The sequence below is a fragment of the Oratosquilla oratoria genome, chromosome 3 (genome assembly GCF_046742065.1).
Source record: "Oratosquilla oratoria isolate Oo_2021 chromosome 3, ASM4674206v1, whole genome shotgun sequence".
In the NCBI taxonomy this organism is placed as follows: Eukaryota; Metazoa; Arthropoda; class Malacostraca; order Stomatopoda; family Squillidae; genus Oratosquilla; species Oratosquilla oratoria.
Genome location: NC_134779.1, coordinates 5,015,862 through 5,039,127, shown reverse-complemented (window position 1 = coordinate 5,039,127; position 23,266 = coordinate 5,015,862). Strand labels below are relative to the sequence as shown.

Here is a 23,266-nt window from a genome sequence, read left to right as displayed (position 1 = left end):
ACGGAAGGAGATCATATGGGAGCCTTTTGGCCGAGCCAAAGAAGACAAAATGTGGTGACTCCGATATTGACCTGTTAATGGCACTGTTAATGCAAGCTTGGATCATTGGTATATGTTCATCTCAAGAAGAACGTATGTCAGAGGCAAGATATCGGAGAACATTTAGAATTTTGCGGCTCTGTCTCTCAACTAAACTGTTAGAGCTAGAGTGATAAGGAGTAATGTTACATTTCGTGATGTTAAAGTGTTTACTAATGTTTGTGAGAATTTCATTGTTAAACTCTGTTCCGATGTCTGAAATGAGTATTTTAGGTGTAGTATAGGGGCATACAAGTTTATCAACAATCGTTTGTGCTACGTGTCGTGCTACCTTGTCTGGTAAGGGTAAAAGAATCCAGAATCGGGAAAATTGTCTACACAAAGAGGTATTGGTTTCCGTTGGGGGTGAGTGGTAACTTAAGAAGGTCTATAACTACTGTGTCGAAAGGTTTGGAAGGGGCAGGATGAGTTGTGATGGGAACATGACTGCTAATATGACCTTTCTGAGAAGCACATGAATGACAAGTATCAATATAGGCGTGTATATCTTTCCTCGTGGTTAACCATAAGTACTACAATCTGGCTTGTGTCAAGCATTTGTCCTTTCCTGAGTGGGCAGCGATGGGTGAATCGTGATCGAGTTTCAGAGCTTTAGGAATGAGTTCTGTATGAACAACAAGTTGACGCACTGAGCGGTTGGGTTCATGTTTGTTCTTCAGTGTTGTGGTGTGATACAGTACGTCGTCTAATAAGGTGTAGTTGTCGATATTTGAAGGAAAATCATGTGTCTGTTGTATCACTAGAGGTGAGGAAATATATAACACGTTTTCAAAGGGGATCTGACTTTTGCGCTACCTCAATGCATGCTTGCGTAAGGTTGACAGGAGAGGGATCTTGACCGATTAAGCGACGTGGCGACTGAGGGCGTCTATTACCACGTTCGCCTTTCCGTGAACAAAATGTAATATTGGCATGAATTCTTGTATGGTGAGAAACCAACGGGCTAATTTGCTTGCGAGATTTTTCTCTTTGAAGAAGTGTAAAATTGGTTGGTTTTTAGTGTGAACATATATCTCGTAACCAAGGATAACTTTTTTTAAGTGCTTAAGAGCGTATATTACAGCTAGTGTTTATTTTTCCACTACTGATTATTTTGTTCATGTTTGTTGAATGTGCGGCTAGCATAGGCAATTGGTCTGAGTTTTGTGTCGTGTTGTTGCATGAGGACTGCGCCGATGCCTGTGTAGCAAGTGTCCGTGTATATTGTGAAAGAAAACTTGTGGTTTGGAAACGCAAGGACAGGTACCGTCGTTAAGTCATTAAAAGCTTCCTCTTGGTCAGGCGTCCAGTGAAAGAGAGTGTTTTTCTTAAGTAAGGTGGTGAAGAGTGCTGCTATACTAGCGTGACCTTTGATATACCGTCTGTAAAAACCTGACAGACCAAGGAATGAACGTATATGGTAAATAGAAGTAGGGCGTGGAAAATCAATGACTGCCTTGATCTTGTCCTGCGAGGTTAATCCCTTGAGAGTTAAGGACGTGGCCTAAGAAGTGTATTTCTAGGAACACTTCTTAAGCTTCAGTTTGAGTCTTGCCTATACTAGTCGTGAGAGGACAGTGTTAAGCGTGTGTAGGTGTTCGCGAACATCTTTGGAAGCTATGATAATGTCATCGAGATACATGAAAACTGAGTGTCCTAGGATGCCTGAAATTACTGTGTGCATGAGACATGTGAAAAGAGAGGGGGCTGAATCAAGACCCATAGTGTCCATTGGTCGTGCTGAGTGCTGTGAGAGGTTTAGACTCTGTATCAAGGGGAATCTGGAAATATCCTGACATGAGGTCCAAGGTCGTAAAAATACGTTGTTTTCACCGACGGAGTGTAAGATGTAAGTCCGCTTACGCATCAAGGAAATGTACGGGGTTGAAATGTGATGTATCAATGGGTTCCTGTGCTTTTAGCACGTCGGAAGTTGTACACACTTGTGAAGTGGGGCATTTGTCCTCCATGAGTTGTATACGTGAGGGGATATACCAAGAAATCACAAATATTAGTGCCAACTGTGAAATGGAGGGGCATTAGTATAATTTGTAATCATTATGCACGTGTGACCTTTCTGATAGTGGAAAGTAGGGAGATACTATTCACGCGCCTTGTCTCTGGCATACAGGCTATACCGGTGTTTGGGGCTTGTAAGACTCGTATGAGTAATTTAGTATATTCATGAGGGAACAGCGTTTTTAAGCTAATGGTTACTGCATGAGTATGTTTGAAAATATATAACATTTGTGAGACTGGGGTGGATTGAAGGTTGAAATCTTCAATGAGGGGTAAGACATCTTTCTCAGACGATGAGTTCTCGACGGTATTGAATGAGAGTTTTGTTTGACGTTTTGCTGATTTGGACATGAGGGAGGAGTTTGTACGTCTGTTACGTTTGGAATGCATGTCGACAGTTGTGAGCAAGGAAGGAGAGGTAATCCTGAAGGAGTTTTGGAGCGGTTGAGCAAGTGTTGGGGCTAATTGTGTTTGGCTGTTGGAGCTCGGTCACGTGTATTTTGCTAATGTTCTGAGGGATTTCTGAATGGAACGCAGGAAGGAAATAGTTTGCACAAATTATACCATTCTGAGTGGGATATAAAACTATATTATGTTGCTTCATCAAGTTCAAGCCTATGAGAATGTCAGCGTGAAAATGCACGTCAGCTACGTAGATAGTAAGTGGAATGGGTGGGCATTGATCTTCAAAGTTAATATCAAAGGAACTTATTCCAAGGATAGGGAATGGTACACCATTGATGTTAGCGAGTTGGATATATTGCACTCCGAACGGAGTTTGTTAAAACTGAACGTGGACATAATTTCAGCAGGAGATCCAGTGTCTAGAAATATGGTGAGTTTGGTGGTGTTTGATGCCTTGAATTCCATGGAAGGTGAGAAAGTCCCCGGGGTGTTCCGGGGAAGCACATAATTATGGTTGGTAAGGAGAGTTCCGGGTATGGAGTGCCTTGCGTGGACATGTGTCTTGTGTTTCTGTTTTGTAGTCATACGGAAGGTGTGTTATGTGTGTCTTTGGCGGGGGAGCGTTGTGATGAAGCAGGTCTTTGTTGCCTTCGTGCTAAAAGCACGCGACAGTAGTCACTCGTGTAGTTACATGTTCCGCCGTAATCGCAGTAGCGATTTGGCTAGGACGGCTGTCTGTAATAGCATCTGTTTGTGCTGTGTCTTGGTTTTAGGCAGTAGGTGCAAAAGAATGGTGTTCGTGATGGAGAGCGCTGACGTGACCGGGAGCAAGTGCGAGACATCTGTCTTGACCTCGTGTTATTTGATGATGATCGTGTTTCTTGGGCTACTGTGTATGTGGTGGTGATAGGTACAGACTGACTGTGCATGTGAGTAATTGTTCTTTCCGTATTGGAAAATTTAATGGAAAATTCTCCTAGTATGGTTCCTGGTATGAATGGAATTGTGCCAGCTTTTTGGAGTGTGTCTGAATGTAACTAAGAAAGTAGTCGGAAATAGGCTATCAATGAGACTATGCGTTCGAGTGAGATTTTATCATCTGTGACCCGTTTTTTTTTATGCTTTCCCTGATCTCGTTTTTGAAAAAGCATGCAATTTTTACTGCTATTCTCTTTGTTTTATGTGGTCCGATATTGTACGTTGTGGCTAATGAGTAGAGTGGTGAAAGTGAGCAAAGTTGATCAAATACTGTAAAGGAGTTTTTAAGATGTTGAGCAAAATCTGGATATGTGTCTGTTTCTTCAAAGATATAGGACTGGATTATATCACCTGCGAGTGTGTCGTTGAGGTCTATCGTTGATTTGATAATGGAATTTTTGCTTTTCCGTCCAGGACACTTCTACACATGATTTTACACTTAACTTCGGGGAGTAGGTTGTGTACGGGAATGTTCCGTCCATTAAAATCGACTTGATTAAGGCCGATTCAACAAATTTTCTTCTAAAGCTGCAATTGGACTTAAACAAAAATTTGGCCTTGTCCTAGTCAAGACTGTGATTTTTGGTACTGACGTGTTGGAACACAGCGGAATTTTCCTGGGCATACCTAATGGATCTTTTGTACTCCTTTAACCTGGTATTAAGATTTCTGCCGGTCTGTCCTAGGTACACTAAATCACAACCTTTACAAGGAAGGCTATACACTCCTGGGGCCTCAGTTCCCCTTAATCTTTGATGAACATTTTTTTTTTTTTTTTTTTTTTTTTTTTTTTTTTTTTACAATGTTAGGGTAATGGTAGGCAACTGTAAGACGCTTGTTAGGAATTGATTTAAAAGAAGGATTGATGGAGTCGGACGATCGCGCATACCTTGTTTCATTTCATTTTCTAGCGGGGCTTTCATTTCACCAAGGAAAAGGTGTAAACCTTGTACAGACGACCACGCATACCTTTTTCATTTAATTTTCTAGCAGGATTTTCATTTCACGAAGGAAAATGTGTAAATTTTGTACGGACGACAGCGCATACCCTTTTCATTTAATTTTCTAGTGGGACTCTCATTTCACCAAGGAAAAGGTGTAAACCTTGCACGGACGACCGCGCATACCTTTTTCATTTTATTTTTTAGCGAGACTTTCATTTCACCTTTTTAATTTTGTTTTCTAGCAAGACTTTCAATTCTGTGTGGCCCTTTTTTTCCTAGGTAAAGGTATAACCTTGAAGCATCGTTTCACAAAAATAAGTTTCCGAAAGATTTTCTGTCTCTTTTTTAAATTCTATATTGCTACACTTTTGTTTTCAAACCGAGATAATTTTCTTTCTCAATATATAGATCATATTTTCCACATAATTTCTTCCATACCTAGGTAATTTTGTCTTTTCTTTCAACGGCTGTTATTTCCTTTTGTGTTTAAAATGTTCAATCCTGAGGGAACCGACTTTCTCATTGATTTCATACTTCTCGCTTAATGCCTCAATGGTTTTTGTTACTTATTTGCCTGTTTCTCATTCAATCTGAGGGAACCGACATCCTCATTAGTTTTGTATTTCTGCCCGCTATTTCATCCAATTTGAGAGAACCGACATCCTCATTGGTTTTGTATTTCTGCCCGCTATTTCATCCAATTTGAGAGAACCGACATCCTCATTGGTTTTGTATTTCTGCCCGCTATTTCATCCAATTTGAGAGAACCGACATCCTCATTGGTTTTGTATTTCTGCCCGCTATTTCATCCAATTTGAGAGAACCGACATCCTCATTGGTCTTGTATTTCTGCCCGCTATTTCATCCAATTTGAGAGAACCGACATCCTCATTGGTTTTGTATTTCTGCCCGCTATTTCATCCAATTTGAGAGAACCGACATCCTCATTGGTCTTGTATTTCTGCCCGCTATTTCATCCAATTTGAGAGAACCGACATCCTCATTGGTTTTGTATTTCTGCCCGCTATTTCATCCAATTTGAGAGAACCGACATCCTCATTGGTTTTGTATTTCTGCCCGCTATTTCATTCAATTTGAGAGAACCGACATCCTCATTGGTTTTGTGTCAATATTGCCCGCTTATATTTTCACGAGACCTAATATCTTCACGAGACCTAATATTTTCACGAGACCTAAGGTAATAGACATCCTCATAGGTTTCTTTCAATATTGCCCGTTTATATTTTCACGAGACTTAAGGGAATAGATATTCTCATAGATTTCTTTTGTATTGCCCGTTTATATCTTTATTAAACCCAAGAAAATAGATATCCTCATAGGTTTCTTTCAATATTGCCCGCTTACTTTTTTTCTTTTTCTTTTTTTTACGAAACCTAAGGAAATAGATATTATCATAGGTCTCCTTCAATATTGCCAGGGAATAGATATCCTCATAGGCTTCTTCCAATATTACCGCTTATCCTTTTCTAAACCTTGAGGGAACCGACATCCTCATTTATTTAAAAATTCCTACGTCGATCACGTTGGACACCCTGTTTTTAGGAGAGTACGCCAGGTATACATCACTTTTTACTACTTCACTATTACAAAGTTTTCTTCATTTCACTAATCACACTTTTTGCATAACATATAAATGTAGGTAAAAGTAAGGTGATGAGATGTACAAGGGGTGAAAGTGGCAGTAGACTGGAAGTGAACATTAAGGGAGAGCGACTGGAGGAAGTGGATAGTTTTAGATACTTGGGTGCAAGTGTAGCAGGAAAAGGTGGAGTGAAGGTGGAGGTAGAATGTAGATTGAGAGAAGCTAGTAAATGCCTTGGTGGATTAAAAAGTGTAATGAGGAATAGACATTTGGGAATGGATGCGAAGAGGAGACTGTATGAAGGAGTGATTGTGCCAACAGCACTGTATGGGGCAGAAACGTGGAACATAAGAGAAGAAGAGAGAAGGAGTTTGAATGTGTTTGAGATGAGGTGTCTGAGAAGTATGGTGGGGGTTACTAGGCTGGATAGAGTGAGAATTGAGGAGGTGAGGAGGAGAACAGGGGTGAAAAAGGATTTGGGAGATAGGGTTGATGAAAGAATATTAGGATGGTTTGGACACATGGAAAGAATGAGTGAAGAAAGACTAGTAAAAGAGGTATGGAAGGCAGATGTGGAGGGAGTGAACATGAGGGGACGTCCTAGGATGAGGTGGATGGATGGGGTGAAGGGGGCTTTGGGGAAGAGGGGAATGTCTGTTGAGGAAGGAAGGGAGAGGACGGAAGACAGAGGTGAGTGGAGAATGGTTGTATATTGATGATGTTGTGATTGCATGAGGAGGAATGGGCAGGGGGGTGGGGTAGTATGTGTAAGTAAATTTTGACGCAGCCCGAAGGGATTTCTCCCCGTCCTCTCCTTATATGCAAGGGGGGACGGAGAGGGGGGGTCGCCGATTAAATGAAGCGGCCTTGCTGTGGATGTGCTGTGTCTTGCGACACTGCTTCTGACCCAGGGCGGTGGGCAGGGTGCAGGGATGACCCGTCATCCAGGAGGTGCTCAGATGAGAGGGAGGGTGGGAGGGGTGTGGAGTGTATGTAGGGATGAAATGGGTGGGAGTGTTTTTATGCCTTTCCCTTTTTGGCTACCTCCCTTGTAAGGGGAAAAAAAGCCTTGGTATATGTATGTATGTATAAATTCATATATCTGTAATTCGAATATATATCATACATTTTTCACAAATATATCATACATGCTCATGAACAATGTCCTTCTCTCCCGAGTGTCATGTTATTGTTTAGCAATATATTTGTGGTTAATGTACACAGGGTAATTTGATCCCACCGCGGGGCCACCAATGTCGTACTCCCTGTTTACGTATATAAAGTTAAGTAGTAGCTGTGGCCAAAATGGCTGGGTCAGGGAAGTTACGATCAAGTGATATGGATAGTTTTAGTAACTCTCATTATTATCATTCTCCTATCTATGACTTTTATTTGTATTTCCTTTAATTTGAGTATACGAGTGTACAGGGTGTGGGAGGCTTGACTTATATCTTATATACCAACCTTCCCTGGTTCTCCGGGTCCGCAGTCTTGACTTCTGATAGGCAAAGACTTGACCGCGACTTGGAATATCTAGAGAACTTTGAGACTTTTAGACTTAGACTTAGGCTTAGACTTAGACTTGGACTGACTGGACTGTGTGATAGCAAAGACGAAACCTCTGAAGGGGTAAGGCTCCTCCAACCATCTATGATTGGCTAAGTTCGTTTCTGTTTACTATATACTGGCCAATAGCACTTGTACTAACAAAGTTGCAATCTGGAGTCCTATACGCCTCTTTCTGATGCCCGGCCCACACTGGGTCAGGGGAGGTCATGCTATCCATTAAGAAAAGCCTGACAGCAAGACTTTAATGGTGTTATGGTTTCGTATAGGGGCCCACGCGCACGACGCCAGCGTGCGATGTTAAAAACTAGTATCACTAGTATCATACTTTCTAGTATCATCATCGGTACAACGTGGTGAAGTTATCGTCATCAAACCAATCACCACATGTCTACGTCAGGGGTGTGTCATGTCACCATGGCTGTTCAATGTATATATGGAAGGGGTGGTGTGGAAGGTAAATGTGAGGGTAATGGGGCAGGAGATTAGAGTTGGTTAATGAAAATGGAGAAAAGTGCGAGATGGGCCAGTTGTTGTCAGAGGGAAGATTAAGGGAGTTAGTGACGGAGTTTGGGAAGGTATGTGATAGGAGGAAGTTGAAGGTAAATGTAGATAAAAGTAAGATGATGAGATGTTCAACGGGAGAGGATGGCATCGAGTTGGAAGTAAATCTTAAAAGATAGAGGCTGGAGGAAGTGGATAGTTTTAAGCATGGGGTCGCATATGGCAGGAAAAGGAGTGGAGGTGGAAGTAAATCTAAACGTGCTTGAGATGAAATATCTGAGAAGTATGATAGGGGTTACAAGATTGGATAGAGTGAAAAACAAAGAGTTGAGGAGGAGAGCTGGGGTGGAAAAGGAGCAGGCAGATAGGAGTGATTAAATATTATTGGGATAGTTTGGGCACATGGAAAGAATGAATGAATGAAGAAAGAAAAATAAAAGAGGTATGGAAGGCAGAGGTGGGCGGAGTGAACTTGGAGGGACGACCGAGTATGAGATGGATGGATAGGGTGAAAGGGGCTTTGAGCAAAAGGGGAATGTCTGTTGATTAAGGGAAGGGGTGAGTGGAGAAGATAGACATATACATAATGAGTGTGTATGTGGGGGTGCGTGTGCATGCGCGCGTGTGTGTGTGCGTGTGCGTGTTTGTGTGTGCATGTGTGTTTGTGTATGTGTATGTATGCCTTAAAGCTATAAATTCCCCGGGTCTAGACGAAATATTTTTGAGAGTGCTCGGAGAGTGTAAATTTGAAATCTGCAACCAGTTAACGGAGGTATTTAATTAGTCGGTAGACACAGTATTCGTGCATATTTATTAAGGGCAGGCTATCGTTGTTCCTGTTTTCAAAGAGGGTGATAAATCGTCTATACATAACTACAGACCAATCAGTTTGACGTCGGTTGCACTGTAGATAGAATACTAGAACAGTAATGGCTAATAGAATCAGAGGTCACATCGAGAGACATAATTTGATTCGTGACTCACAGCATAGGCTCACCAAGGCTAAGTTATGTGTATCTAATCTTCTATCTTTTTACACTATTGCATACAAGGTGTCAGATGATTATAATAGTTACAATGTTTTTTAACTTGGCTCTAGCAAAGCGTTTGATAAGGTGCCCCATCAGAGACTACTAAATAAGTCAAGTCCCATGGCATAGAAGGAAGAGTGTTTGAATGGATTAGGGCATGGGTCAGTGACTGAAAACAGGGGGTCACCATTAACGATGTAAAATCCAAATGGAGGAGTGTTACTAGTGGAGTTTCTCAGGGCTCTGCATTGGGTCCCTTATTGTTCATTGTATATATATAAACGACTTGGACAATGAAATTCTTAGTGATGTTAGTAAGTTTGCAGACGACACTAAAATAGGACGCCAAATCAGACAAGGAAAAACCGCCGGGGTATTATAGGACGATCTAATGGTCGGTGAAATGGCAAATGGATTTCAGTATCTCAAAGTGCAGTGTGTTAAAGCAGATATAGCTAGATAATAACTTTTTAGAGAAAACTAAGCTCTAGTGAGGAAACAGTGTAAGACAGGAACAGAGCATTAGACTTCATTGCTAGGACAGTTTCGAATAAAAGTGCAGAGATAGTTATCAAAATCTTTCTGGTATTAGTTAGACCCATCTTTGATTATGCGTTACAGTTTTAGTCTCCGTCTATAGAATGCATATAAATTCACTAGAATCAGTACTGAGGAAAGTGACTAGTATGATACATGGGCTAAGAAATTTACATTACGAGAACAGGTTTAGGTACCTGAATTACACTCAACACAGGCGCAGAAAGCGGGGTGATCTGATAGACCAAGGGTTATAACAAGGGTGATGCAAAGAAGTTCATCATATTAAGACAACAGGGCAGGATTCGGAGTACTGGATTTAAATTGGACAGTTTTAGACTTAATAAGGAATAGGTAAGAACTAGTTTACCAAGAGGGAGGACAACGACTGGAATAGACTTGGTAACCATGTAGTGAGCGCTGAAACTATCGGTTGCTTTAAGAGAAGGTTAGATAACTTTATGGATGGGGATGATAGGTAGTAATAGATATGGAACTGCCTAGTGTAGGGCTCCTAGTTTCTTGCAGCCTCCTTCTTTTTTATATTCTTATGGTCACAGCCATATATGATCTCTGAGCTCTCATCCGGGGCGTTAATAGTGGTCGATCACGAGTCCATCATATTCGTATGGTCTAAGACCAAAATCCACGCACTTACAAATACACGCACTCACACGTACACTCACGCACATTTACACGCACTCACACGTGCATGCGCACTCACACACACACACACACACACACACACACACACACACACACACACACACACACACACACACACACACACACACACACACACACACACACACACACACATATATATATATATATATATATATATATATATATATTTACTGTATATGTTCGTAATCTTTACCGACAAACTTTAGAATTACACTCCCCATCCAAGTAACTCCTAGTGGAGCAAAGCCCTGTCTATTGCGTGCAGCCTCTGTTTAGGTATATGTATGGGTCGCCTCCCCGACTGGCCAGGGCGATCGAAAACCAACCCAAGAAGCACTCAGTGGGACCCGAGAATCGAACGCACGACCACCTGTTCATGAGTTCGACACGGTATCCACTGGGCTACCGCGCGGCCCCCATCGAAATACCTACTCACAATGTTCTGTAGTGATATGCAAAATGATTACGTTTTGCAAGCAGAGTGATAGCCGAATTCAGTACACTTTGCAGCCAAGCAAGCAAACAGCTCTGCCCGGCCCCTTTCCCGTCCGCTGGGAAGGTACGGGGCACTGACTGGTGATCGGATGACTGCAAAGTGTACTAACTTGGGCTACCACACTGTTTGCAAAACATGAGAATTTTCCATTTCACTATAGAGTAGGCTATTGTGGCTTTGTTTTTTGATGGAATATGCATTCCAAAACTTTGTTGAGAAAGTTCACAAACATGCTGTATGAAATATGATGCACTACAATGTAAGTTAATGGAAGAAACAAAAAGTTTGGTAAATTTATGATATCTGAGAACTGACTGTCCGAAGTGTTAGAGAACTACTACTCACAATAGGTTGCTTCTCTTTTCCTTTGCTCCCCCTTACCAATTCTTCCCCGTCATGAAATAATCCCACTGTAAAGTCACTGCTAAGGTCCTCTTTACTCTTGTCCACTGTATTTCTGATTTACCCGCGTGGTCTAGTAAAGACTGATTTATTCTCGATGACATAGATCGCCGTTTTTCAGTCATGTCTTTTGAATCTTGTGTACAGAATTCGGGAAGGAGGACCCGGCACTCGAGGACTGTAAAAATGTCGGGAACCAACTGTCCAAGGCCTTCGCTGACATCGGCTTCGCCTACCTCTCCAACCATGGCATTCCGACTGAGGAGGTGAGCAGGGCAAGCTTCCAGACAGTTTGAGTCCTGAGGGTAGTAGGTTGAAAGTGTGGGGAACGAAATCACAAGTCCCATGTCAGCCATTATAATTCATATGCCCACTGATGCATAGATAAATAAACAAATAAATTGATTAATTAATAAGTGAATAAATCAATCAATTAACGGGCCATTTGCTCTTGGCTTTGTCCTCCAACAGCTGGCTTCCGGGTCTTGGTGGAGAGGGTCTGTAGAATATTCCCCCTTATGAATAGGGTAGCCGAATCAAAACGCACCACAAACAAATAAACCCATTTATCCGGCCCCTCTCATCTCAGTACTTCAGGGATGAAAAATCACCCTGTCCCTCTCCACACTATTTGGATCAAAAGCAATGTTACGAGGCATTGCTCTCCCACAGCAGAGTCCGAAAACCGGAGCTGGTACCCCCCCCCACACACACACACCTTTTCATTGTATGGCGAAACCCTCCTCGTCTACTCCAAAGCATAAAGTAAATGCAAAGAGCATCATTTCGGGCTGCTTCATCCCTTCATCTATTGACAATCTCTCTCTGTTCACCCTTATCTTTAGCACTTTTACCTGCTCAAGACATTACACCTGAATCCAAAGCTCCCTTAACCTCGCCCACCTCATTTTCGGTCCTTTTCTCAAGTTCACTCCACCCACTCCCGTTTTCCACACTCTTTGCTAGTATTTCCGCCTTTATTTATTATTTTTTTTTTTATGTGCCCAAACCACTTCAGTGTTCTGTACTATTCTGTCGGACAGTTTTCCTCCCACCTGCTTTCTCAGTCTCACCTCGTTTGTAGCACCCACCATATACTTTAATGAATAAATAAATAAATAAATAAATAAATGAATAAATGAATAAATAAATAAATAAATAAATAAATAAATAAATAAATAAATAAATAAATAAATAAATAAATAAATAAATAAATAAATAAGTAAATAAATAAATAAATAATATCAGAAACATTCATTCTCATTGTTCCACCCTTATATTCCAACTCTGTTCCATGCAACACAGTGAGCACAATTGTGTATTTGTACAACCCTTTCCTTGTATTCGCCCTCTAATAATATAATTAGTTCTGATATTTTTCATCCCACCCTGACAGATATTTGTTTCCTTTTTCTCTGATTCATCTTATCCGTTACTCCATTCACTGCCTCATGCGACTCTACACATTTCCTACCTCCTCCAGCCTCTCACCCTTCACGCTCACATTCAATCTATCACTACTATAATTCCTTGCATTTACCGTCACTCGTATCTTCACTCATTTACCCCTCCAAACTCGGTCATTAACTGCGTCAGTCCCTCCTTAGAATCAGCCAAAAACATTTCATGCATTGCCTAAATCGTTATGACATTTTATCCAGTGCTGGCGTGGACGAGTTTACGATTTGCTTCTCAGTAGTTCTTGTCTACCAACGTACTCCTGAGACTCGAATTCCTGTATAATTTATACTCTCACCAATCAACAAAGAAGTATGGTTACAAATGAATGTGAAAGTGAAATTAGGTTTCTATGATTGTTATAATTGTTGCCTTCATAGAAAGTCTTCTCTCGTGTCTTATGATAGATAAAGAAGTGCTACGAGGCAGCCGTGGATTTCTTTGCTTTGCCTAATCAAACGAAGATGAAGTATCTGCGCATGCCTGGAAACCAGCACGGATATTCAGAGATGAATAAAGAAAAGTAGGTAGATTTTGTCCTCGTAAAACTTCTTGACATATATAATCAATGGTTCGGATGCTTTCAGGACTTAAGCCATTTGCCATTTCTAAATCTATAGAACAATTTAGATTTATCTCTATATCTAATATTGATTCTTACTCTAAAGTTTCTTCTCTTTTATTATTGTGTGTTTGGCTCTGGTTTGCCTGCATTCGTTTCTGGCTCTCTTGCGTTTTTCTTTCGTTCTAATAGTCTCATTCTTTCTCCACCTTTCTCATGCCTTTTCTCTCTCAAACCTGTTAAACGGTCATTTCTTCTAGATTCTTTACCGCTTCTTGTTAACATATCATTCCACACCGGGTTATATGATACTAGAAAATATATATTTCATCTGCGTTTCACTTGTCTCTATGAACTCCTTTGAATCTGCATCTTCAAAGAACTTCTTTGGTCCTGTAACATTTGCTTTGACAAAGCTGTATCTACAAAGGATTACAAAGGCGGAGCATACCGACAGGAGACCTTTTGATCCATATCTAGGTCGGATGCGAAAAAAAATCATATTAATAATAAGATAATAAATAAAAACTATAATAATGTAAATAACAAATAAAATACATATATAAATGCATATGTATAGTTAAATAACAAAGAAACAGGTAAATAGTAAATAACAATAAATTGACATATAACTAATAATAAATGAAATTCAGACAGACAAAAGATAACAAAACAAAAACAAATAATATAACATAAATTATAATCATTACAGCATCTTACTTAGGTATTTATCTAAATGATTCTTAAAGCTTTGAACTGAACTACATTGGACTACCTGTGCAGGAAGTTTATTCCATTCATCAACTACACGGTTGGCAAAGTTGTTTCTACCTACTTCCAAATTGAATCTATTTCCGGACAGTTTGAGACCATTGTTTCTTGTCTGATTCTCATTCAATGTGAAAATTTGGTCACTTTTGATGTTGTCAATTCCCTTTAAAATCTTAAAGACCTGTATCAAGTCACTTCTGAGTCTACGTCTTTTTAGGGAAAACAGATTCATGTGTTTTAGTCGATTTTCGTATGATTTATTTTTGATATTTGGAATCAGTTTTGTGGCTCGCCGTTGTACTTTTTCCAGTCTGTCAATGTCTTTAATGAGATTCGGTGACCATACGGAAACAGCATATTCCAAATGTGGACGAACTAACGATTTATATAGCTTGTTAATGAGTGATGGACTTTTGAAATCAAAAGATCGCGCAATCAGTCCCAGAATCTTATTTGCTTTCTCAGAGGCTGAAATACACTGCTTGGATGATTTGAGGTCGTTACTGATAAATTACGCCGAGATCTTTTTCACTATCCACTTTTGTTAACGAATTTCCAAATAACTTGTAATCGTACTTACTGTTATTTTTACCTATGTGCATTACCTTGCATTTACTTGTGTTAAATTTCATTAGCCACTTTTCAGACCATTGCTGTAATTGATCTAAATCTTCTTGAATATCTAATTGGTTTGAGTGATCATTTGCCACTCCGCACAGTTTTGTATCATCAGCAAATTTGGAAACAGTAGATTTTAGTCCATGTTCTATATCATTTATATACACTATGAATAGAGGTGGCCCAAGAACGGAACCCTGAGGAACTCCACTTGTAACATTTTTCCATCCAGAAGTTTTTCCATTTAAAACAACTCTCTGTTTTCGACCATTCAACCAATTATTAGTCCAACTTAATAGGCTACCACTTATTCCGTGTAAAGCTAATTTAGTAATTAGTCTTTCGTGTGGGACGGTATCAAAAGCTTTTGCAAAGTCTAGATATATTAAATCTATATTGTTTCTTTTGTCATAATTCGAGATAACTGTGTTATAGAATTCGAGTAAGTTAGTCACGCAAGAACGTTTCTGTCTGAAACCATGCTGGCTATCATTTATCAAACGGTCACTTTCTAAATGATGTTCGATAGCATCTCTGATGATAGTTTCCATTATTTTTCCTACGATTGAAGTCAAACTTATAGGCCTATAGTTATTTGGTTTCTTTTTGTCACCTTTTTTGAATATGGGATTAACGTTAGCTAGCTTCTATTCTCTTGGGACATCTCCGGATATGATGGATTTCTTGAAAATAATTTCTAATGGAACAACAATCTCATTTTTCATTTCCCTTAAGATTCTTGGATGCCAACCGTCAGGCCCTGGTGTTTTATTAACTTTGAGTTTGTCTATACACCTTTTAATTTTTTTCTTTTGTTATATTTACCGTAGTGAGTAAGTTTACCCTAGACTTTTCACAGGTTTCAGTTTGGAATTCACTTTGAGGTGTTTCGTTTACGAATACCGAGCTAAAATAATTGTTTAAGATATTACACATTCCTTCATTTGAATATTCAAGTTGACCGTCAGCAGATAATAGTGGACAAATGTGATTCCTAACAACCTTTTTTATCTCTAATGTAACTATAGAATTCTTTGTGATTCTCTTTGGATTTATCAGCGATGTTCATTTCGTATTGTCGTTTTCTTTTTCTTATTGTCTTTTTTAAATCTCTCTGTATTGATACATAACTTTCATAGTCATTAGATGCACCCGAGCACTTATATTTCTTATAAGCCTGTCTCTTTTTAGCAATACTTTTTTCAGTTTCTTTGTCGAGCCACTTTGAGCGAGCCTGATTTGGGGGACGTCTGTCCTTAAAAGGAATGTAAGTTTGAATCATCTTAGTGAGCGTATTTTGAAATATTTCCCACATCTGATCTATAGGTCTTTCGTTTAATTTTGCCTCCCAATCTGTAAGCTGAAGCTCCTGACGTAGTCCTATGAACTGAGCTTTACTGAAATTGGGTATTTTAGAAACACAAGTATCTATTCTAAAATCGTTTAGGAGTTTGAATCTAACTAAGTTGTGATCGCTATTTGCAACAGATTCACCGACTTCTACATCAGTTACCATGCTTTCGCGGCTAGTGATCAAAAGATCGAGTAGGTTTCCATATCTTGTGGGCTCTTTTACATGCTGAATTAAGTAATTGTCACCAAGAAAATCAATCAAGCGACTACCTACATGGCCATGTTCAAGGGTCATCCAATCAATGTCAGTAAAATTGAAATCACCCATTATCAATAAATCCCGGTTGCAGAAACTAGACAGTTCTTGAAATAACTTGTTTAATGTGATTCATCTTAGTATTGCGCGTAGAAGAATCTACGCGCTAGTCTCAAAATGATTAATCTTAACCTTATCCCGTGCCAGCAACAAAGGGGCAAGAAAATTACCTGGTATACTGAGCAAAGTAAAACGCGGATTTTGTTGTAATCCCGCCGGTCTCCTCTCCTCTACCAGAAGGACGGCCAGGAGGAATAGTGCCGGACTGTCAAACGGGAGACAACACCAAATGCAACCCATGGATCGTTGCCTCACCTTCGGGTTTCATCAACACCTCTCAGTGAACTCTCCATTCACCCATGCCTTACATTATTTGGTTATCAGTTGCTTGCACTACTCTCTTGGGTCACAATTTTAGAGTGGAGTTACCTCAGGGCTCGATAAAAATGTCTGATGTCATTTGCATTGAAATGACTCTGGACATTCTCAACGAATCTCCTTATCCCTCCTCAAGAGTTCAAGCCCACTGTTTCATAGTCCTATATTGGCCCAGGTCTCTAACCAGTCTGACAGGACTACTCATCTATATTTTCATCGGTGTCTTACAGGACTCATCATTACTACTCGGCCTTGGACTCTAATGTACTCCAATGTATCCTTCAGTAGTTTGCAGACTTATGTGTTTGAAGGTGTTCCACAGCTCTTCAGAAGCCTTAAGGGCATCAAGCCCTTGGGATCAGTTGGAAAATACTACTGTTTACTCCACAGCAGACACATTGTCCCTGGGTTTCTCACGGTGAATGCTACAACCACAAGTCTATGATTAGTTTCAAAGAAGTAGGGAACTCGGGTAAACCCTTCAGCTGAGTAGTGTTCTCCAAATACTTACAAGTGTGTGAATAATCTAACTTGCCACACCAACATTACTATACCAAGTCCCTTGGTCGGGTTTTCATATGTGGAATTAGGAATCATTTTTCAACCTTCCGGAGCAATATATACTTCTATTGGTGCCAATAACAGCACTGAGGTCACCAAAACGAGTATTCCATGATGAGTACTGGTCGATTAGATTCAAGCTTGGGATAGAATGTTTCAAATTCTTCGTCTCGATAGGAGCATATATTGCAATAAGAGATGAAACTCAAGGTGTGTTTCATTATCTCCTCGACCATACGCTTGCCAATCAGGGTATCTATAAATATGGATTATAGCCAAGATGAGTCTCATTACTGTGACTCGAACATGGGTGTAACCCTCTCCAATGATCTCATCAGTGCCCAGTCTTCTCATCCGTCTGCACTGGGCTAAAATTCTGTAATGCAATATTCGTACAATGTATTAATGCAACTTCATGTGAAATAAATGTAACAGGGTGGACCCAAAGGATCCATTGACAGAGGTTCATGAAGCCTTCAACTTTCTTGACCAAGACTGTCCTGATGATGAAGTCCCACACTTCCGGAGAGACCTGAATGCGCTCAGTGATACTTGCAAACGGTTTGTCTACGCTCTCCTGAAGTGCTTATCGCTATCTCTAGGTAAGTACCACGGACCACACCTTAGTCTGTCCCTTTCTCTCTGTCTGTCTGTCTGTCTGTCTGTCTGTATCCTCTATTTTTTTGTGTGTGAAATACACCCATAAGAATCAGCTACACTGGTCTTGTATAACCTAAGATGCCAAGATATATTGGACTTTTATCCTCATAATTTTTGGTGGTGTCATGCCGTAAATGTTTTGATGTATGCAAAAGGCAGTCATGGCCGACGTATACGAAATTATCCTTGAATACACAAACTTTTTAGGTTTCACTGATTTGTTCTGTGCCGTTTGTGCATTACAACAATATTGTGGGAAATGACAAGAAGCAGAGGCAAGCGTCTAGTAAGGGATGGAAATCTAGAAAAAACAAATGCTCATTATAATTCACCTTCTTCATTCGGAACTCAGTCGTTGGGGTCGTCAATTATTTAATGTCAATAACTAAATTTCTGGTTAATTTAAGTTAAGATAGAATAATGTAATCGAGGATGTCAAATGTCGACTGGGAATTGCCATAATTCGACGTTTAGGAAAAATTCGTTTGATACCTCCATACTGACAACACTGATAGTATGTAGTATCGTTATCTTAACATATACTTTTATTTCTTTTCCACGTGCGTGGGGGCATCTCTCTCTTTTGCGATGATTTCTCGTACATTTTATGAAGGTCCTTGTCCCTAGCATAATCATGCAGTGGTCACTAAATATTCACTACGATTTTTTTTATATAGTATATACCCTGGTATCATGTATAGCATTCATCAAATCTGTGACAAACAAAATATCTTGCCCAGCTTATTTAACTGTCTTCTATACATGGATATTTTGTTTATTCATGACCATTCACAAATTATGAAGGTACAATATACATATTTATGTTCATGTACCACTATTTTGTAGATTTGTACTTTTATTTATTTCTACTTGTTCTTTTTAATTATCTATCTATTCATTTATTAATTAATTTATTATCCTTTCGTTATTGGAAAGAGCTCGACCCTGGATTCTTCAAAAAGTATCATGATTTATCAAGTCCTAAAAACATATCCAACCTCCGCGTTCTGCACTACCCATCGGTTTCAAAGGACGAGAATGTCACGCGACTTGGAGCTCACACTGATTTTGGCACCATAACTATGGTGTTTCAAGATGCTGTTGGTGGTTTACAGGTAAAGCAAATAAACCCTCTTTGCCGCTGACAACTTGCGCTTCTTTTCGGGAGGATTGGGTTGGATGGTGATGTTTTCCTTTCAAAACAGTGATTCAAAAGCTGGTGTTTGAAACCCGGGCATACGTGAGGAGCATGTCTCATGAACCACCTCGTCTTCACTTCAGCCCTCACCTTCCACCACCACCACCACCACCGCCACATCACAAAACAACTCCTTCATGAGTAGAGGGAAGTCTATACACATATGTAATAGACGTATATATATATATATATATATATATATATATATATATATATATATATATATATATATATATATTGCAAAAATAATCACAATAACGCGTGACGAAAAGATATTGCAGAAACCACAGGGAAATTAAAGTCGGAATACTGAACGTTTTCGTCTATTACGACATCCTCAGAGTACAAGAAAGAAAAAATAGAACACAATATTTATACAGAAGTAAGAAAACTGGGAGAGGTTATAGTCACATAAAACCTTCGGACATTATACATACAACACATTCAATTACACATGGAAATGTTAATGTTAATAAAAAAATAAAAATACATACACATTCATATACACATGGAAATAAGAATGGTAATGATAAAAAAAAAAAAATCCTTTACCTTTACCATTTGGTACAATTAGGAAACTAGGTACTCCTTTACTATCCTAAGATTATAAATTGTTTAGTTAAACCAAAACACAAGTTAATATTATTATCAAATTGTACAAAAAAAAAAAAAACAGAACACAATATTTAACAGAAATACGAAAACTGGAAAGGTTATGCCACATAAAACCTTCGGACGCTATACATACATACACACTTATGTACACATAGAAATATTAATGGTAACAGTAAATGAAAAAATACATACACATTCATATACACAGGGAAATAATAATGGTAATAGTAAAACAAACAAAAATACAAAAAAACAAAACCTTGTGGCCGAAAGGTCCACAGGACATTTGGTACCATTAAGAAATTTGGTACTGTTATACTATCCTATTAATTATGAAATTGTCTAGTTTAGATAAACCTAAACTCAAGTTAATACTATTATCAAAGTTGTTCTTTATGAAACAACTTGAGTTTAGGTTTATTTAAATTAGACAATTTCATAATTAATAGGATAGTAAAACAGTACCAAATTTCTTAATGGTACCAAATGTCCTGTGGACCTTTCGGATAAAAAATAGAGATGAAGAGGCCAAAAACAAGGGGAGGGGGGGATTTTGTCAAAAAAATAAGTACTGCGAGATTACAGAAATGAACATCGTGATGGGGAAGATACAATGAAAAAGCAAAAGAGGGTAGATTGCAGAAGTGAACGAAATGAGTATATTGATAATAAGTATGGGAGTGTGGAAATTCGTAAGCTAAATGTAATCATAATTGGAGATGAAGGGATGAGATATCGATTGAAGAGGTATACACACAAAGAAGGATCAACGAGCGGTATAATTTCAGAGATTAAAGTATAAACATATTGTGGAATGGTTTCGGCTTTACATTCCTACCTACCTACCTTGTTTTTCCAATTAAAACTGTGACTCAAGGTATCTATATTGATGATCACTATACTTGATTTGAATATTATTTTTTTCTTTTGTTATGGTCATTGAATACTGGAATGTGTAAGTTTTTCAAGATACCACGGGATTTTTCATTTACAGGTGAAGAACCGAGAAGGACAGTGGGTGAATGCTCGACCCGTGCCGGGAACGGTTCTCGTAAACATTGGTGACCTGCTACAGCGCTGGACTGGGGACAAGTGGACTGCCACGGTGAGCCTATGGGGAGATTAACTTGGTTGATAAATTTCAGGGAATTAGGTAGAGAGAGCTTGTTAGATTAATCATTAGGCTACCCATGGTCTGTTTATAGTGGTGTGATGGTAGATATTTGTATATTGTGGCATGTAAAATGGAAAGATAATGCTCTCTCTCTCTCTCTTTCTCTCTCTCTCTCTCTCTCTCTCTCTCTCTCTCTCTCTCTCTCTCTCTCTCTCTCTCTATATATATATATATATATATATATATATATATATATATATATATAAATATATGCCTTCCTATAAGGTTGTGGGCTAGTTAACACGCATAATATCATACACTAATAAACCCCACTTAGCCTTTCTCCCGTGTCGTGGATGAGAGGCCTTACTTGTCCTCCCTCACCTCACCTCACCTCTGGGGTCAAAGGCAATACAACGAGGCCCAACAGATGGAGCTGGTTTACCCTCAAGATAGTTTATAAAGTTAATGAAGAGAACATTCCTTCGGGCCGTATCATTCTTTCATTCACTCACACTCTCCCTCCATTCGCTCCTAAGTTTTACAATCTCTCCTTCACACACACACACACACACACACACACACACACACACACACACGCACACACACACACACACACACACACACACACACACACACACACACACACACACACACACACACACACACACACACACACACACACACACACACACACACACACACACACACACACACACACACACACACACACACACACATATCCAGAACCCCTTCATCCCATTCCATCCACATCACTCTCGGTCTTCCTCTTAAGGTCACTTCACCTACTTCTGCTTTCCACTCTGTCTTTGCTAGTCTTTCCTCGTTCATTCTTTTCATAGAATAGGTTTTATATATGAACTAGGTGTTCACTTTGATTCGATCACTCCTATGTAAAGGGGAAAGACCGTTTGGTGTTTTATAGTATGGAACGGGAAGGAGTAAAAGTGATGTCCGTGATGGGAGTGAAAGAGGTGAGGATTTACCTTTCCCGTGCCTAGATAGTTCGGTTTGCAAGTAACAAATGATTGCATGAAAAATACCACGTATTTGATAAACTAGAATGAAAAAATGTGTGCATTATCACTTCACTTATACAGAAAATTAATTTCCTTTTCTTTCTCAGCTTCACAGAGTCACTTTGCCTTATGATGAAATGAGAAAACAGCGGCGATTGTCTATGGCTTTCTTTGTGGTACCAGATGATCAAGTAATGGTCGAACCAGTATGCGGGAACAAATCCTACGGAAAGTTCAATTCTACCGAGTTCATGATGAAGAAAATGAAAGAAATTTATAGCTACGATTAAACTGTTGCTCATACATTTGGATTCCAGAGGTTTAGAGAGAAGAAACTATACAATAATGATAATAATCCAGTAATATATGAATAGTTACACACAAATTAAATAAGCAAACAATATTTTTTCTCTTCCTAATAAGATCAATAGGAAGGCCCAGGGACAGTTGGCAAGCGTTGCGGGGCTGCGGGTTTCCAGTCAGAGAAACTTGAGGCAAAATTACTATCATTGTTATTATCAATCATTGTGTAGAAACCAAATAAATATGATGAGAATAAATAGGTATGGTTGAAAAGAAAAAGTTCAACAGTTTTTTTTATTTAATACTTCCTGGTTACTGACCAATACAGTTTTCTCTCTAATTGGATTTGACTACTATATCATACCACTTATGTATTGTAATTCAAGCATACAATATTATTACCTTGTAGAGAAAAGTGTGATTTTTTAACGTCATGTTACTAAACAGTTCAGTTGGTTCAAATCAAACTTCCAGGAAAGATGGGTATCTCCATGTAAGTCCAATAGTAAGTGGGTGACTCAGGACGCAGGAGTGTCCTAGGTTGAGCCGTCAGATATCAGGAAGCATGGGTGTAACCTGATGTGGTTAGTTACCACATTATGGTAAGAGGTTATCGTCCGTAAGAGAAGGATTAAATTAAATTTTATATCTCTTTGGACTTGTTGAATTTCCCGTCCGCCATGACATAAATTATATACAATCAATATTTTATTACTTTGTACAAGTTATACAATAATGTTACATATAGATGCTTTTTATCTTACAAGGGCCATCCTAGTATGTGGCAATATTATTTACAATATATAATTTTATTAACATGTACACATATAATGATTTGACCAAGATTAGTAATTTTATTTTACAAAAATGCTATATGCGTTAAGGGGACACTGCAGTAGTGGCGTGTTGCCACAAACCATTACCTATAAAACACATATTGCAACAACACCTATGGAAAACAGCATCGCAATATACATGTTATAGGTGTATTCTCTGTAAGAAATTGGAAGGTGAGTAACTGAGAAGACTCAGCAGCCACCAAGGGGATGATCTGTGACCCAACATTACT

General features: G+C 39.1%; 1 protein-coding gene across 1 annotated transcript in view; it reads left to right on the top strand.

Annotated features, from left to right (window-relative positions):
- The window catches only part of LOC143020253 (uncharacterized), a 33,588-nt gene extending 10,739 nt beyond the window's left edge, over window positions 1–22,849 (top strand). The window contains exons 2-7 of the mRNA XM_076176448.1: window positions 11,398–11,516; window positions 13,116–13,231; window positions 17,703–17,869; window positions 18,864–19,042; window positions 20,735–20,845; window positions 22,002–22,849. Of these exons, the coding sequence (XP_076032563.1) occupies window positions 11,398–11,516; window positions 13,116–13,231; window positions 17,703–17,869; window positions 18,864–19,042; window positions 20,735–20,845; window positions 22,002–22,184 (875 nt within the window). The 3' untranslated portion in view covers window positions 22,185–22,849. The remainder of the gene's footprint in view (window positions 1–11,397; window positions 11,517–13,115; window positions 13,232–17,702; window positions 17,870–18,863; window positions 19,043–20,734; window positions 20,846–22,001) is intronic.
- The last annotated feature ends 417 nt before the right edge of the window (window positions 22,850–23,266 follow it).